An 18,756-nucleotide genomic window follows, 5' to 3' on the forward strand; every position below is an offset into this window, starting at 1 on the left:
GAGTGTTCTATATATATCTATTAAGTCCATCTGGTCTCGTTTTTCATTTAAGGCCACTGTTTCCTTGTTGACTTTCTGTCTGGATGATCTGTCCATTGGTGTTAGTGGGGTATTGAGCTCCCCTACTATTACTGTATTGTTGTTGATATCTCCTTTTAGTTTTGTTAGTAGTTGCTTTATGTACTTTGGTGCTTCTATGTTGGGTGCGTATGTATTTATAAATGTTACGTCTTCTTGGTGGAGTATCTCTTTTATCATTATACACTGCCCCTCTTTGTCTCTCTTTACCTGTTTTGCCTTGAAGTCTGCTTTGTCTGATATAAGTATGGTGGCACCTGCTTTCTTATGTTCATTATTAGCTTGCAGTATTATCTTCCATCTCCTCACTCTGAGTCTGTGTTTGTCCTTGGGGCTGAGGTGTGTTTCCTGGAGGCAGCATATTGTTGGGTCTTGTTCTTTAATCCATCCTGCCACTCTGTGTCTTTTGATTGGAGAGTTCAATCTATTTACATTTAGAGTGATTTTTGAAATGTAGGGGCCTAATGCTGCCATTTTATCGTTTGTTTTCTGGTTGTCCTGCATTTCCTTTGTTTCTTGTCTCATGAATTTCAGACTACCAATTCAGGTAGGTAGTTTTCTATGTTGGTTTTCTCCTTATTTGTAATTTGTGTCTCTGTTCTATTTGTTTAGTGGTTACCATATAGTTTGTATTAAAACATCTCATAGATGAGGATATCCATTTTCTGATAGCCTCTTATTTCCTTAGATTAAGCCTGTTCCATCCCTGTCCTTTTCCCCTTCTAAGTTATTGTTGTCAGATCTTTTTTAATTCTCGTGTTGAGTTTGTGGTTAAAATGACAAATTATATTTATTCTTGATGTTTTCTTTCCCTTTATCTTTAATGTTACTTAAGCATTTGCTAACCTCTTCTGATGGAGAACTGCAATTTTCTGATTTTGTCTTTCAGTATTTTGAATATATCATCCCACTGTCTCCTAGCCTGTAAGATTTCTGCTGAGAAGTCTGCTGACAGCCTCATAGGGGTTCCTTTGTAGGGTATTTTCTTCTGCCTTGCTGCCCTTAATATTTTCTCTTTGTCCTTGACTTTTGCAAGCTTCACTACTGTGTGCCTTGGTGTTGGTCTTTTTACATTGATGAAGTTTGAAGCTCTGTTGGCTTCTGTCACGTGGACTTCCAGCTCCCTCCCCAGGTTTGGTAAGTTCTCAGCTATTATTTGAACAAGGCTTCTGCTCCATTCTCCTTCTCTTCTCCTTCTGGGATACCTATAATCATTATGTTGCTTTTCCTAATTGAGTTGGTTATTTCTCGGAGAGTTTCTTCATTTCTTTCTAGTCTTAGTTCTTTCTCCTCTATATGAAGCATTTCTATATTCCTATCTTCCAAATTGAGAATTCTGTCCTCCATATTATCAGCCCTACTGTTGAGGGAGTCCACATTTTTCTTAATCTCCTCCATTGTGTTTTTCATCCCCAGCATTTCTGATTGGTTCTTCTTTATAGTATCAAGTTCTTTGTGACGTAGCTCCTTAACTCATTGTCTATCTGTATTTTTTTTTTCTTTTGAGGAAGATTAGCCCTTAGCTAACTGCTGCCAATCCTCCTCTTTTTGCTGAGGAAGACTGGCCCTGATCTAACATCTGTGCCCATCTTCCTCTACTTTATATGTGGGATGCCTACCTCAGCATGGCGTGCTAAGCAGTGCCATGTCCGCACCTGGGATCCCAACCGGCGAACCCTGGGCCGCTGAAGCAGAACGTGCACACTTAACTGCTGCACCACTGGGCCAGACCCTGTATTCTCTTTTAACTCGTGGAGTTTCTTAATGATAGCTATTTTGAATTCTTTGTCATTTAGGTTATAGATTTTTGTGTCTTCCGGATTGTTTTCTGGGCACTTGTCACTTTCCTTTTGTTCTGGAGAGTTAGTAAATTTTTTCATATTGCTTTATGGTGTGGATTTGTGCCTCTGCAGAGAGAGAGAGTTTGGTTACTGCTTCCACTTGCTGCCACTGGAGAGAGGGGGCAGCAGCCGTGTAATCTGTGCTGACCAGGATCCCTGTCAGCTGTTCCTGACCGAGCCTGGGCCCCTCCTCGGGATCACAGTGGCCCTGTGGGGGTCTCCTGTCAGCTGTGGGAACAAACACTAGGGGCCTTGGGGTTGCTGGTGTCTACTCCCACAGACCCGCCTAGGCACGCTCCCTCCTTAGGGTCTGCAGTGGTGTTATGGGCTTTCACGGCAGCCAGGAGCTGTGAGTGATTATAATCTCTTCTCCTTGTGCATAGGCTTCCTTCCTTCTTTTGAGCATGTGGGAAGAAATATGAATTTGGAAAGTGGCTGTTATCCTGTAAGAACTTGAAAGCTCTCAATTAACTTCTTGTTGGCAAAATTTCCCAACTGCAGGTTTAATCAGACTGTGGACTAGCTGTTGACTTTGTACAAATGATGTCACTCAGACGCAGTTTCCTTCTCTGTGAAACAAGCATTACAACAAAGCAGCAGCAAAAGACCACCAACCTCATTTAGTTGTGAGGATTAAAGAGAACATGCAAAGGATTTCCCATGAGTATTACTAAATATTTTTAAATGCTTTTATGCTCTGATTGCATCTTCCTTGGTTGAGATTGGGGGAGGAAATTTGGAATTTAGGAGATGCTGCTTTTGGACTTGTTTTTGTTGTTGGCACTACATTATTTCAGGGGTACGCAGTGCTTTCATGTGGTGCTTGCTGTGCAGCCCATCCTGGACTGTGCACCTGGGCATTGCTGGGAAGAAAGGATAGGAGGAGGGGTTGCTTACGGTGGCAAGGGCTGTGTGGAGTTAACTGAAGGCTTGTCTGCTCTGACCCCTGGCACTAGGAGCAGTGACCTGGGTGTTCTGCCTTGACGCTGAAGAGAGTCAGGCAGGAAAGGAGCCTCCTAAAGGTAGAAGGCTCCTGTGATGTCTGGGCCCTTCCCTTGAGAGGCAGGCCTAACCCCCAGTTGAGCTCATTTGCATACGTCAACAAGAGCAGTCTTCTGTCTGACTTCTGCAGTGTCCCGCAGGGGTTCTTCTCAGGCTCAGCCCAATATTCAGGCTCAGAAAGCCTACAACCGGCTCCATGTGGCTCCGGCTTACTCAAGGCTATAGGACAGGAACCACGGCAGGCCAGCAGGCCTCCTTCCATGCAGGAGACGACCCTAGAGCAGCAGTCTGTGTAGCCGAGCACCCACAGGGCTCCGGGAACTACCATCTCCCCACGTCAAAGCTCAGGGACCTCACAGGGTGCCTGCAGTTAGTTCCCATGCTCTGGGAAGTCCAAAGCTACGGTCTCCTGTCAAGTACCCAGCATTTCCCAGTCCAGATGCCACTCACCAGTCAGGGCACTTGCCACAGAGCAGTGCTGCCTGACATGACTGTTAGCACCCAGCACCCTGTCTGCTTTGGAGGCTAACAGAAGGCTGCAGGGTAACAGATTTTGTGAATCCTTCAGCTTTAACTGCCTAGGAAGTACTAAAAACCACCAAAACTCCACTGCAGCTTCCTTCCCCGCCGACAGACACTAGCCTGATGGGTGCACCGTGCTGTGCCTGGGACCCCTTGCTGGGCTCAGCGCGGCGGTGCTGAGTGTGGCTCGAGCGAACAGGGGGCCCTGCCTCCAGCCTCGGCTCGCCTCCACCTGCTCCTGTCCATCTGTGTTCAGGCATAGAGCTCTGCACGTCTCCCTTCTGTGCCGAGCCCAGCGCAGGACAGGTGGGCCCCGGCCTCAGGCTGCTCACTGACCTTGGGACAGTCCATCCTGCCTGTGGCCTGGGTTCTAAAGAGAAGGCAGAGGGCCCTGCCGCTCCCCAGCCAGCTTGCTGCAGAGCCATGCTGTCTCCACAGGCTCGGGGCAGCTGCCCAAGTGCAGCAGGTGCGCAGCTGGAGTGAGGGGGATGGCACCCAACAGCCTCCTGTCCGCAGTCAGACCTGCGGGATGCTGCTCCTCAGCCTCCACGAGTCAGACCTGCGGGCTGCTGCTCCTCAGCCTCCACGAGAGTCAGACCTGCGGGCTGCTGCTCCTCAGCCTCCACGAGTCAGACCTGCGGGCTGCTGCTCCTCAGCCTCCATGAGGGTGAGACCTGCGGGCTGCTGCTCCTCAGCCTCCACGAGTCAGACCTGCGGGCTGCTGCTCATCAGCCTCCACGAGAGTCAGACCTGCGGGCTGCTGCTCCTCAGCCTCCATGAGGGTCAGACCTGCGGGCTGCTGCTCCTCAGCCTCCACGAGAGTCAGACCTGCGGGCTGCTCATCAGCCTCCATGAGGGTCAGACCTGCGGGCTGCTGCTCATCAGCCTCCATGAGGGTCAGACCTGCGGGATGCTCATCAGCCTCCACTGAGACGCTCAGTGCCTTCCGCCAGCCAGTCTCATCCAGCAGTGGTGACTCCTGTGGTGCAACTTAAGTAGCCCTTTTGAATACTGGTCACCCTCTACTGCATAGTCTGTCACATACATTAGCTGTTTCGTTTGTTTTTTTAAAGATTGGCATCTGGCTAATATCTGTTGCCAATCCCTTTTTTTCCCCTTCTTCTACTTCTCCCAAAGCCCCCCAGTACGTAGCTGTATATTCTAGTTGTGGGTCCTTCTAGTTCTGCTATGTGGGACGCTGCCTCAGCATGGCTTGATGAGCAGTGCCATGTCCACGCCCAGGATCTGAACCGGGGACCCCAGGCTGCTGAAGCAGAGTGCGCAAACTTATCCACTCAGACATGGGGCCAGCCCACCCCACCCTTTTTTTAAAATTCTTTAGGTTTGAAAATAACCAGGGTCAGTAATTAGGATTTGGGAAAGGAGTCTATTCAAGGAAGTGGATCCTGCCTTTGGTTCATCTTTACTATGTATTTTGAATAAAAATGCAGAATACAATCTAAATTAATATGTAGAAAAATAAAACTTCGGCAAAACAAACTACTGTTAAGGGAAGTTAAATTGTATGCTAGTATTTTCTGTATGTACTTAGCAGTGAAATATGTTACAGATAACATTCCAAGACGTCAATTCCATGGTTATAAAAAAAATTTAAGTTAATGAAATTTACAGTGCATACTGAAATAATGATACAAATGGAAATTTAAATTTCTGTATTAATAAGGAAGCCGTTTGGTATAGCAGCATTAATATCATTCACATCAGATTCCAATTTGTTATACATCTTTGTAATTCAGCAAATGCCCCTGGTAATGAAAAACAATTTAAAAGTGTTATTTACGTAGGACAAAAATAATGATCTATGTAAAAAAGGGGGGGACCAGAAGATTTTTTATAGGCTTATTTCAAGATACATAAAATTTTCATGAATTTAAGAGGAATGAAGATATTCAAACACTAACAAAATCATTAGACTCATCTGTTTGAGAGTTCAGATGCTTACCTAACTCTTCAATCCATCTGGTTTTATAAAACAAACTTTGAACACAAACAAAAGCAGAAGAGTTCACATTACCTTTTTATATGTTCCTAAGTATCAAATTGCATCAATTTATTATGAATTAAAGAACATCACAGACTTAAAAACAAAAGAACAGAAGTGCCTGATTCTTTTTAGTCCCACAAATGCCTAGCATCCCAAAGTAACATGTAAACAAACCTCTATGCTGTTCGATGAATTCTTTCCAATCTCTAGAAGAAACTAAATAATATTGGACCTAGGATACGACTTTCATGTAAGTTACGGTTTCAATTATTACTTCGTATTAGTGATATAGCAAAAAGGGAAAATTTTCAACTATTGTATTTATTTAAAACAAACCGACAGGTTCAAGCACCTGTCTCCAGAAAGCCAGCAGCGTTTTTAACAGACTCCAAGTAGGATCTGGCCTGAGCCCTTAATACCTCCTAACAGCCGCACAGCCAGGCCCCTCAGGAGACGCTCCGCAGGGGGGAGAGCGTGGAGCAGTGTGCGCCCGCCCCGGGCACAGACAAGGCCACGCACATCCAGACTGCTGTGAGTGAACGGCTGTCGTGTTAGTACACTCGGAGCTCTATAGAACTAGAGCCACTATCACATATGCTCACATAGATACACACTTAGTACTTGTGACAAAGTCTCTGGGTGGTTTCAAAATTGAAGGATGATCTTTTTCCTGGTCAGTCACTTCAAGGGAGCAATAAATAAAGTAGAAAAGGATGAACTGGTTTGCATATTTCTGTGGAAGAACGGAAAACGTTTATACTGTGAGAGGTTCGGAAAATTCACTGTACAGAATGAACAGCTTATATACACTCTCTGTGCAGTTTTTCTCGGCTGGGGTGTTCACACGCAAGAGCTCCTCCGGGACGAGAAGCCACGTTCACTCTTGTCCAAAGCCCTCGGTCTCTTCTATTGCGAAAAGCAGCTTTTCCTTCAGTTGTTCATAACTCTTGTAAGGTGGCAGATCCAAGCGGTTAAAACTGAAAACAAAACAAAGATGTGTTTTCAATAAAACAAACTCTGTAAAGATTTCTAACACAGTATTTTTCAGACCACATTTGAGGAACTAAACGGACAGTGGAAGTATGTAAAAATTTTGCCAGAAGTATTCTAACAATTGACTACTATCATAGCACTTAATATTAACATATACAAATTTCTTAAAGCAATCCATTCAAATTTAAGACCTAGTCATAAAAATACTTTAACATTTCCCAGAGAAAACTGGAATTACAAATAATAATTGCAGCAATATGGATAAAGAGTGCAATTTTTAAAAGATCTCTAATTTTCTGTTTTTTTTGTACCGTTTCTGTTACATTGTGCCAGGAGTCCCCTGATTTCTCTTGGCTTAGAAGAGTCCATTTCTTTCACTCATCACTCACCACTCATCAGTTATTTATTGATGTGCTATTCTATAGCAGGTATTTTTCCAGCAGCCAGTGATACAGTGATGAAAAACTAAAATCCCCATCCTCGTGGAACTTAAATTCTGGGGTGAAGACAGTCAACAAACAAACAGATACTTTTTGTCTTTTCAAATAATCTCAGCATATGTATAACCTTTTCTAAAAGGACTTGTTTTCAGTCTTGCCAGACTCAAAGAATTCCCTGCTGGGATTAACAGATGAAATATAGAAAATATTGAAATTAAAATATCAGTGTACTATTCTTCAATTTACAAAGGTGGAACAGCATTGAAGTTTTAAGACACAGCACTGAGTAGGTGAAGAGGATCAGAGTCCAGGGTTTCGGCCCCTCTATCAGTGTCCAGTGTGGCAGCTCTGAGGAAGTCAACCTTTCTGGCTCTTCACCTTCTCCTGTGGAAGGTGCCCTCCTACTGCCCCTGATGCCACCTGCCCTGACCCTACTCCCAGGGAAGAGTCAGGAAACCTGACAATCCAGGGCCTTCTGAACAAGGCCACCAATCAAAATGCTGCTCCTCTCAGACCACTTCAACCTCCAAATATGAAAGAAGTTAAACGTATTAGCAGCAGCAATTCAGCCGACTGGTTGTCTTCCTACCCCCGCCCCACCTCGTCCAGTCTGATAGTGGGGTGAAGTCAGGAAAAAATGTTGCAGTCGAGTCCTACACCAAGACAACCAGCCGCTTTCTGGTTCTCCCACACGTTTCTTACACAGACCTCTGTCCAGTTCTGTCCTCCTGTCCACAGAACCTCTCCCATCTCTCCCTCCCGAGCATTCCGCAGCTCCCATCCTCTCATATACACACTTCCCCATCGTCCCTTATCTGGGCCATCAGAATCTCCTGCCTTCTGACCTTGCGGACAAATTTTTTTTTATGTTCTCCACAACCTGTCTAGCCTTCTGTCACCACCAGCGTACACACCTAAGACGACGTGCCAGTCTAACCTTTGCTGCTTCCAGGGACTGGACGGGGTGGGGGCTCCCCAAGGATGCCACACGCTTTCCTGTCCTATGGCCATGCTCTCACGGCTCTCCTACGGTCTGGAATACCCTTTCCTGCCTATGAAAATATCATTTATTCATCAAGAATCAATCTGAATGCTACAACGTCCTCCAAGAATTCTTGAGCGTATTACGCTGATAAGAATTCCCTCCTCCACAGAGCATCTAATCTACTCTATCATGACCGACTGTTCTTCCACTGGACAAAAACCCACGAGGGCAGAGCTACCGCCGTCCTCTCCTGACACTGACCCACTTCGCACACAGTGGACATCTAGGAAGTGCTTAGTTGAACCACGTGAGAGAGAGGGTTACTGGAAACATCCAGAGCAGGGTTCTGCTTTAGGACGTGAGGTGTTACGTTTTCTGCTGGTTTACAAAAGGACAGAGAGAGACTAAAATCTCTTCACCTTTTATTGAGTGCCGACTACATGAATAGCAGAATACTGTTTGAAGGTTTAGTTTAGCTTTTGTTTTAGTTCCAGCTTTGCGCCCGATGTGCCGCCTCCACCTCCTTATCAGTAAGAAGGGAAGACAGAGAGCAGCGCGCGTCCGCGGACAGGGAGCGGCGAGGAGCCCCCCGAGGGCCGCAGCTCGCCGAGGGCAGCGCTGCAGACGGCGGCCGCGGGACCATGGGAGCTGACCACGGCCGCGCCCCTCTGGACCGCCCGTGTGCACGCAGGCTCTGCCCCAACTCTGAGCCGCGACCTCCCTGAGCCCAATCACACGCCCAGCGCGGCCTCCATCTCAGGCCTTTTCGATCCGTCCTCCGAACTCACTCGACGATGTGCAGTCGTCGACAGTCTGAGCAACTCCTCTCCTGCCTTAACGGAAATGCAGCTCGTCTGAGCCCAGCATTTCCCCCGCGGCCCTCGAGCCGCGCAGCCCGACCCGCTCAACCGCAGACCCGCTGCGCAACCGCTGCCCGGCATCCCGAGCCACGCGCCTCCAGGAGACCCACGCGCTTCCGGGAGGCCCACGCGCTTCCGGGAGAGCCACGCGCCGCCGGGAGGCCCACGCGCCGCCGGGAGAGCCACGCGCCGCCGGGAGAGCCACCCGCCGCCGGGAGAGCCACGCGCCGCCGGGAGAGCCACGCGCCGCCGGGAGAGCCACGCGCCGCCGGGAGAGCCACGCGCCGCCGGGAGGCCCACGCGCTGCCGGGAGACGCGGTCCGCGCTCCACAACTCGCCCGCGCTTTCCCCCCAGAGGCCTTTCCTTTGTTCACCCTGAGCCAGGGACCTCAACTTCCACTTGGAGAAGATAGAAACCAATGGTCGATAACTATTCGCCCTGCACAAAATCTAGACCCTACCTATAGGTTATACCCGACTTTTCTCCCTCTACTCGTACAACAAAGGAAGTGTTCCTCTTTTCCTCAAAGGCCCATTCCTTAACTAGTACTCAGAACCCCAACCTCATCACCTTTCTGACGGAACTAGCTCCTTTGGTCATGAACTCTTCTCTCCTCTGCCTGGACAACCTCCCCTCCTCGACGGGACTCACCACTTTAACCTAGGCTGGGATTTTCAATGTGGGGGGTCACAGGATCCCTTTTCACAGTTAAACATATTGAGAACCCCAAAGAGCTTTTGTTTATGTGAATTATATCTGCTGATATTTACTATATTAAAAGTTAAAACTGAGAAACTTAAAAAAAATTCATTTTAAAATAACTTTTTCAAAAAAATGACTATTTTCAAAAACAACAGTGAAAAAAGTGACCTTATTTTATATTTTGCAAACTGTTTTAATGTCTGCCTTAACAGAAGACATCTGGATTCTGCTGCACTATGCTGTTTTGGTTTAAGTGTATGAAAGTCTGTCCCCACACAGAATACAGCTGGAAAACGGAGATGTACTCTGGTCATTTTTTCAGATGTCTTGGGGGCGTTATTCTTTGATACCATACAGAAGTTGACAAGGTTAAGTAGTATGGGTCCCGAAATCATATCAAAGAACTTTTTGTACTCCTACGTAAAATCCACTGGTTTATCTGGCACTTTGAATGAAAGCTTTTACCCACACACAGTTCTGTAACATCACCATGCACTGGCCATTTGGAAATATTGGTTCACCAAGTCACAACATTGTGTCCCAATGTGACACAGTTGATTATATAATAGGAAGAAAATCACAATCGTTAATTAAACCCCCAAAATCATCAGAAAAGTCTTGGGAAGCTTGGTGGATACGAGTTTTCCAAATGCTGTCAACAAATGCTATCAGCTGTTTCCCTTGAGGTGACAAGCTGACTTCATTACTTTTCAAGAAAATTTTTACCAAATACCCAAGTCTGAACAAACACCGTTTGTCTGCCAGTCATTCTTCAAGTAAAAACAGTGTCACATGACAAAAGCAAGCTGGTTCAGCTTTCGCCCTCGAGCTTCTCCCAGGGCAACCAGCGCTCTGGTGTGGAGAACGCCGCACGCAGACGCCCGTTCTCTCACACGGGACATCCAAAAGACAGACTCGAGCCTCAGGAGTAAGCGCTCCTGCTTCACAAAGAACACCGTCTGCGAGCCAGGCGTTTGTGCTTTAACCTGCGGTGTGCGGTGTGACGGAGTTGAGACAGTGGCTGGGGCCACGGCCCGACTCGTGCTAAGGCACCAGTGGTCTTACCCACCGTTGCTTTCGCACCACGACTGCCAACGTCAGCACCATGAGCAGGCAGCCCACAGCTGGTGGAAGCAGAGTCCTGACTCCTGAAAGAGCCACGTGCCCTTACGCCACCCCCTCCTCTGCGGTTCCGTGCCTCACCCCTGCCTCACCCCCGCATCTGTGCCTTCTCTCCTCTGTTGCCAGTGATTGGCCTTGCATCTCAACTTGCTCTTTAAAACTCTTCCAAGGCCTCTACCTGCCTGAGAATGACATGCAAACGCCTTAGAGAAGCCTCCAGGCCTTCACATACGTTAGCCCTGCCCACACTCCCAGACTCTTTTTCTCCCCCCTCTGGATTAACGAAGCTCCATTCACAGCAGCCATCTTTCATTTCTTTGAAAAGCGGCTTCTTTCTTCAGGGTCTTGGGGTGACTGACCTGGACAAACTACGCGCTTCCCGCTTCCTCCCACAGCACGCGAGCACCAAGGTCAAACATCGCATCTCCCGTGGAAGGCCCCTGGCCGCCCGCCCTGCGAGCGTCGCTCTGGCTGTCCTCGTTCCCCTCGGAGGGCGTCCTAGAACTTGCAGTGCTGGTTTACCTGTCCACCATCTGTGCCCGTCCCCAACGAGCGTGGACTCCACAGAAGGCAGGGAGCCCTTCAGCTTCGTCTCACACGCTCAGGGGTGACTCGGCACTTGTTGAACCAATGGATGCGCTTCTCAAGGATTTATGTTAACTGACTAGAAGTCACTCTCAAGTGTCAGTCACAGAACACCGTACTGATCAGTCCGTCGTCAAAATGGAGATCCCAGCATCGTCAATGAATAAGCAGTAATCCCGGGTCTGAATCCTTAAAAAACAGAAGACTCACTCTGGCTCTCACCTTCCTGTTTAGGATTCTCGGACTTACCATGTGTGGCTTCTTGGTAACCAGGTGTCTTTGCCAACTTTTTCAATGCAAAACTTTTGAGGTCCATTACTTCCTAAACCAGGAAAATAAGACAGAATTTATCTGGTCCTTTCAACCTTCTGGTTGTGACAACTAGTTAAGTAAGAGACGATGTCGCACAGGCCCGGGAATGACAGAGCAACCCACAAGGTGAACCGTTCTGCTGGCGCAGCGCCTTGCCGCTGCGGAGGTCCAGCCCGGGAAGGGGTGTCAGTCACCCCACGGAGCAGAGTGCCGGCCACGGCCGTGCGAGCAGACCGTCATTCTGTCCGACCAACGCATCCGTCTGTCTTCCGGCAGAGCCCGCACGGAGCCAGAAGCAGCTGCCTCAGGTCACCCTACTCCGCGCCCGGCACAAAGCCCCGCGGCCGCACTCACCCATGAGCTCCGCAAATCCTCCCAGGGGCAGCCGGCAGGTCCCCGTGACAAACTGCAGCAGGCGCATCCGGACCTCATTGTCCGTCTCCTTCACAAACTGCGGAAAACCAAAGGGACTTGAACGTGCGATAAATGCCAAATCATCTTCACAATAACAACAGGAGACAAATTATCCCTAAATCTCTTCAAGAAAATTAAGACTTTATCTTGAAGAATCAAACATTTAACACTGAAATTGGCTCAAAACGCCTGTGACGAAAGTGGCTGTGGCATCCGTCCTTTACTAAGGCCCTCGAGGCACCAAGCCAAGGACCGAACGCGACTTCAGTCACTCCCACGGTGCACGCAGGTGCCACTGTGCTCAGCCCCTCCCAGGGCGAAACGGACGCTGCGAGTGCCCAGTGTTCCCCCAGGCCAGGCCACCAGCAGCCCCCCGGCAGAGGCTGGCCATCGCTGCCAGGCATGGTGCCACATGCCTGCTGGGTACTGAACCCTCACAACTCTGCGAGGAGAGAGGCACTTCACTAACGTCCCCTCTGCACACACCGGGACGCGGAGGCCGAGAGGGGGAGTGACTCGTCCTTCTCCGACTGCTACTAAAGAGGCAGCGGGGACTCCCACGTCAGGCTGGCTCAGTCCAGACCCATTATCCTGACTGAGCCAACAGCCCTCCTCACCCATGAGCTTCCAAAGACAAAGAGACAGTTCCCCACTGCCACCCTCGAGAGTTTGTGGTATTTTTCCCCACCAAACACCATTTTCGCAACTTTTTGTGTTCTTCATACTTGAAACCCCAAAGTATGCATTCTTCTAGAAGAATCCAGCTCGCTGACTCACTCTGTTCACAGAGGGCCATAGAGGAGCAAGGCGGGCAACACTGAGTTGAGCTGGTCTGAGAAGCTCAGGGCCGCGCACTTAGGGGCGGTCTGGGCAGAAACGCGTCTTCAACACAGGGCTGCCCCTTCGCTGAGGACAGGGCAGAAGGCCGTGCTGGTCATGAACGTCTCCACACAGAGCTGTGCTGAGCATGGCTCTCATCACGACACGAGAAAGAGCCATGGCCAGGCCTGGCCCAAACTTCACCACTCTCCCTGAAACAAACCCAAGCAGGAAAGAGCTCCTCATGTGGATTTACGTGAGCCCAGCCTAAGCTCCTCCGGGCCCAGACGGAGACATCCAAACGGCCCGTCAGAGCACGGGGGAGCGAGGAGGCTGGCAAAGGGCCTCAGGGGAAGCTGGCGGACACCTGCATGCAGCTCTCTGTGAGGCAATTCAGATACTCTAGGTGTGAAAAGGGAGTGATGCCCACCTTTCCGTTGGTGTATTAATTTTCTCTAACAGGTAACGGGGACACACAGTATAGAACTCAAAGGCAGGAAGCGGGGACACTGTGAGAGCTACTTCTGCGCCCCCCACGCCGCTCCCCCGGACCTGCTGCGGGTCCCTCTCCACCTCCTCCGAGACGGCGCATCCACAGACAGCACACGCTCTGCCTCTACATGACCTGAGTTTCCTTCTAACCAAATACCATCACAGCATGCACACCTTCCTTTTCCCCGAATGCTGCACTGAAACATACTATCCTCCAATATTTTTGTTAATTTGCATTTTAAAAAGTGCTTCCGAGGTAGAGAATTACAGAATGGATACTGTGTAAGTCACGGACTCAGTCCTCTCCAGATGGGCATGCAGAAGCTTCAGGTCTCAGTTAGTAAGGCACTAGCACGGTGGCAAGTCCCCTGGCACGGGCCGTGTGCACATGTTGAGGGATGTCTGCACGATAAAGGTCTACAAGTGTGCACACTTCATTACAGCACCAAGCAATAAACACAGGACACATGTCCTTACGGAAAGATGAAACTTTTGGAAAATCTTTCTATAATAATACAAAAACCCAGGCTTACTCTTCACCTGAAAGTGAACCAGTTAAGCCTAAGTGAACCCGAAGTTCAGTCACTAAGCGGCTCGACTGAGTCTCAGTCAGCAGGTTTATGTGAAGAGTATCGAAATTCTGAAATAAACACAACAACAAAACAAAATGTCTCCTGACAAGTGCTTCAAGATCAGCTGCAGCACTTGGATGCCCAGAGACCAGGCTATTCGAGTTTTAAGCCAAAACAGAAACAAAAGGAAGGAAAGAGAGAGGGAGGAGAGAGAGAAATGGAAGAAGACAGCCATCCTTGGACGTGATCCTCCAGATCACTCCAACTCCTAGCACAGCAGCACCTTCAGAGGAATCGAGCATCTGCACTGACTTTCTCATTAAAAACATGCTTCCTCCGTTATGTCCAGTATTAAGCAGAATGGGTGGGAATACTTTGATACCACTAGGGGAAAACTGCTGGATCTACCACTATGACCACTGAACTATTACATAAAGGAGATTCTGTCGTTCATGCCCTCCTGTAGGAAGACGGCCAAAACAAGCAACGGGCAGTCCTTCAGCGTGGGTTCCCACCATTCACTTCTGATGCAGAATTCAAAGACCACGTCCACAAACAGTCTTCATTTAAAACATAAACTGTCTTTAAACCGCTGTTTCCTTAGAAAATGTTTTCTTTGAATACTGTGTTTTGAAAAAATAAAAGCAAATACCTGCCAAAACCAAATGATCTGCTTGCTGTTTCTTGTATAGTGTCGATACACAGCGTTTCTCTGCCAGTCCGCCAGGTCGACCTCCTGCATGCCACACAGCATCACCTGGGAAGGGAGCACAGGGCCAGGTCACAGTCGGGGCCCAGCAGGAGAACAGCTGGACGGAGACCTGCTCACGCGCAGCTAAGCTTGTGCGCACTTACGTCCCAGCCGTGCGCGTGCCAGAAGGACCCCAGGAAGCCAGTCCAACAAAACCTGCGCCAATTTAACTCACAGGATTCTTAGCACTTCATCTTACCCGTTTATCGAGCTCAAACTGAAAATAACATTCAGAGTAACTATTCTTCCAGAAAAACATTAGCTGTGCTAAAAAGAGTATCTTTTACTATAAATATATCCCCAATTATTGATAAGTTTCAAATATAAATTTCTGGTTCTTTTTAAAAAAACATCTATGCTATCTTACCTATTTAAAAGTAAAAATAAACTAATCTCCTGTTATTCATTTATCCAAGTTTTGGGAATAAAATATTCTACATATGTGAAATTTTCAAATAACCCAAGTTAGTTATATATGGGATGAAAATTATTTTGGGCATAATAAAACAGTTAATTTACATACAATAAAATGCACATATTTTAAGCATAGAGTTAAATGAGCTTTGACAGATGTATACACCTGTGTAACCCACCACAATTAAAAGGTAGAATACTTCCGTTATGTCTTTTTTTGCAGTCAAAATCACCACCCTCATCTTTGGCTCTAGGTGATGATTTCACCACAGATGAGATTTTTGAGAGTATCATACATAGTGTACATGACGCGCACACACTCACTCTCATTTCTGTTTTGTTCCCCCTGCTCAGCAGGTTTATGAGACTGATCCGTATGGCTGTGGGCACTGCTTTCACTCACTGAGTGGCATTTCAGTGCACGAACAGACACCATTTATTATCCTTTCCCTTGTTGGCGGACATTCAGATTACTTCAAAGTTTTGGTATTGATGAATAAAGTTGTGATGAATATTTATGGCAAAGTGTGGGTGTGAACACATATTTCATTTCACTTGGGAAAATCCCCACAGTGGAACTGCCAGAGCATAAGGCTGATGCATGTCTAACCCTGTGAGAAACTACCAACACTGACCCAAACCGGGATGACATTTAGTTTTCATTTCCTTTCCTCGGTGACTAGCAAGCATCTTTCACATGTTTATGCCATCAATGTAGCCTCTTTCGTGAAGTGAGTCTTTGCCTATTTAAAAAAATTTTTGACTTTTTACTGAGTCATAGGAGGTTTCCGAATATATATTCCGGATATAAGACCTTTGTCTCAGTAGTTTCTCCCGGTGTGCAGGCTGCCTTTTCATTTACTTAACAGAAGGTTCTAGTTTTGAAGAAGTCCAATTTATCCTGAGTGTGTGTGTGGTTTATCGCATTTTTGTGTTCTAAGAAACTTCCGCCTACACTAAGATTTTTTCCTGTTTTCTTTATAGCTTTCATATTTATGTTTATGATTTATTTAAATTAGTCTTTATTTATGGGCTGAAGTAGGGGTCAAGGTTAATTTTCCTCCATATGGACACCCAGCTGACCCAGCATCACTTGCTTAAAGGGCTGTCCTTTTCCCCACTGAAATCTACCAGCACTTTTCTTGAGAATCAACTGACAATATGTGTGGATTCTCTTGTCCCACTTGTCACACACACGACACTATCTCAGTCGCTATGGCTTTGTAATAATCCCTAAAGTCAAGTCATGAGCATCCTGCAAGTCTGTCCTCTTTCAAAATCGTTTTGGCCAATCCAGAGCCTTTGCACGTCCTTGTAGTTTTAGAATCACCTTGTCAATTGCTTTAGAGACTCCTGCTGGGATGCTGACTGGGATGGCACTGAACGTACAGATCAATCTGGAGAGAAGCGACATTTTTACAACACTGAGCCTTCAAATACATACCATGGAGTATCTCTGTTTATTCAAGTCTTCTTTAATTTTCCTGAGGAACTGCTGACTTTTAGTACAGAGGTCTTACACGTCTTTTGTTATATTTGTTCATTTTTTTGATGCATTAGTAAGTGAAGCTTTAAAATTTCAATTCCCAGGTATCTGTTGCTAGTATATACAAGACACATGATTGATTTTTAAATTACTGACCTTGTACCCTGCAGTCTTGCTAAATTCACTATTATTTCTAGTAGGTTTTGGGTAGGTTCCTTAGGATTTTCTAAGGTGACAATCGTGTTACCATCTGTGCATAAAATGTTTTATTCCTTCCAACCTTTATGCTCTTTCTTCCTGGTTGTGCTGCACTGTACTGGCTGCGGTATCTGGCACAATGCAGAGCAGAAGTGGAGAGAGGGGACATCTTTGCCTTGTTCCCACCTCAACAGGGACTATCCACAGCATCACCATTTAGCATGATGCCAGGGTTTTATCTTCTAGATTCTTGATGTCCTTTATCGAACTGAGAAGGCCGCCTGTATTCCTGCGTGAGGACAGTTTTATAAAGAACGACTGTCCATCTTCTTCAAGTTTACAGATTTCAACACGTAAAAAGAGGCATGATCATGAATAACAGTATGAACGCCTATGACTGTGGCATTATTCATGGTTGAGAGAGACAACGCATGGGAGTGAAAATCAAGACAAAGCAGACAAACAAAGATGTGTCTTTTCTCACCGTTCTGACTGTGAGCTAAGGGCGAATCGGTAACCAGTAAAGGGCTTGAGTCCCCCTGTCTGTAGAAGGAAATGATCATATGGCCAAACCACGTCCAGGGCTGGATGTGAGTGCGCTGGAAACGCGACCAGAGGCTCCGGAAGAGCGCGCCCGCCCACACCCTTCCCGACCTACTGCTTCAGTGCCCCTCTGCTCTGACGGTGCGTTCTCGCCCTCAGCCTCGTGTCACCGGGTGGGGCCCTAAGATGGGGGATCGTAACCAGGGGTTTGGAATACTTTAGGTGTATGTATTTTGAGGATGCAAAATTGTTTAACTTTCTTCAGATTCTTAATGTACTCTGCGATTAAAAAAATGATTAATATTACTCTAAAAACATTTTCCATTCTCTTCTTCTAATGCGCTTCTGTTAGTTCTTGTGAGCAAGCTGTTAAGAAAGAGACGTTAACCAGGTTTAGAGGGTCTACATGTCATGCAGGCTTGGAGTCCTGATTTTCATATACTTCCCAGGTCAGTCAGTTTCCAGAAGGCTCATTTCTACATAGGAATATTACTGTATAAAATTTAAAATGCTAATTTTTCATATACACACTTGATTACATGAATGAACCAAGTTTCTTAACAGAGGACCCATGATGGTTAAGTTACAATACTGCGCCCACAGCAGGCAGAGAAGACACGCCATGGCCCCTCCGAAGGCCCTGCCTATGTTCTGGCCTGTGTGGGGAAGGAGGGCTTCACGACACCCAGAACTAATCAGACCCAGCAGTACCAGTCCTGGGGACATAGCCACAGGAGTTGAAGTGAGGTCTCAAGGAGACATTTACCCCCATGGTCACAGCAGGATTATTCACAACAGCCGAAAGGGGGAGGCAACCCAAATATCTATCGACTGATGAATGGATAAACAAAATGTGGTGAAGTACTATCCACCCTTAAAGGAAAGAATTCTTACACACACTCCGATATGGCTGAACTGGGAGGACATCATGCTAAGGGAAATAAGCCAGTCACAGCAAGACCAATAGAAACACAGCATGGTGCCACTTACACGAGAAACAGACAGGCAGCTGCCAGGGCTGGGGAACGGGAAATGGGGAGCTGTTGTTTAGTGGGTGCAGAGTTTCAGTTTTGCAAAATAACAACGTTCTGGAGGTTGGTTGCACAATCATGTGAACATACTTAACACTGCTGAGCTGGAGACTTAAAAATGTTCAAGATGGCAAATTTTATGTTACGTGAATTTTATCAGCAAAATAATAAAAGAACTCCTGATATTGTTCTCATAAGTCTAAATACAGTTAAGACCACCAAGAATTCCTGAATTAAAAATCTGATCTTAGGGGTTGGCCCGGTGGCCCAGCAGTTAAGTGCGCACGTTCCACTTTGGCGGCCCGGGATTTGCCAGTTCCGATCCCGGGTGCAGACATGGCATCACTTGGCATGCCATGCTGTGGTAGGCGTCCCACATATAAAGTAGAGGAAGATGGGCACAGATGTTAGCTCAGGGCCAGTCTTCCTCAGCAAAAGTTAGCTCAGGGGTAATCTTCCTCAAAAAAAAAAAAATCTGATCTTGGGCCGACTCACTACTAATCCAGGATTTCAGACGGTCCCCAGAACTATTAACAAGGCTGCACTCACTCTTTAGGACCCCTAATGGTTGGCATTGGGAGATGACAC

General features: G+C 47.1%; 1 protein-coding gene across 28 annotated transcripts in view; it reads right to left on the reverse strand.

Moving 5' to 3' along the window:
• Positions 1–5,033: 5,033 nt before the first annotated feature.
• Positions 5,034–18,756, reverse strand: part of WWP1 (WW domain containing E3 ubiquitin protein ligase 1) — a 112,734-nt gene continuing 99,011 nt past the window's right edge. For 23 of the 28 annotated variants that reach the window (XM_070631346.1, XM_070631368.1, XM_070631356.1 and 20 more), the window contains 4 exons: positions 14,398–14,502; positions 11,803–11,899; positions 11,386–11,458; positions 5,102–6,425 (listed from right to left, as the gene is read on the reverse strand). In XM_070631346.1, the coding sequence (XP_070487447.1) occupies positions 6,326–6,425; positions 11,386–11,458; positions 11,803–11,899; positions 14,398–14,502 (375 nt within the window). In that variant the 3' untranslated portion in view covers positions 5,102–6,325. Of the gene's footprint in view, positions 6,426–11,385; positions 11,459–11,802; positions 11,900–14,397; positions 14,503–18,756 lie in introns of all 28 variants that reach the window. The other 5 variants (XM_070631373.1, XM_070631370.1, XM_070631372.1 and 2 more) reach the window with 2 other exon arrangements.

Source organism: Equus przewalskii, chromosome 8, assembly GCF_037783145.1.
Source record: "Equus przewalskii isolate Varuska chromosome 8, EquPr2, whole genome shotgun sequence".
Classification (NCBI taxonomy): domain Eukaryota; kingdom Metazoa; phylum Chordata; class Mammalia; order Perissodactyla; family Equidae; genus Equus; species Equus przewalskii.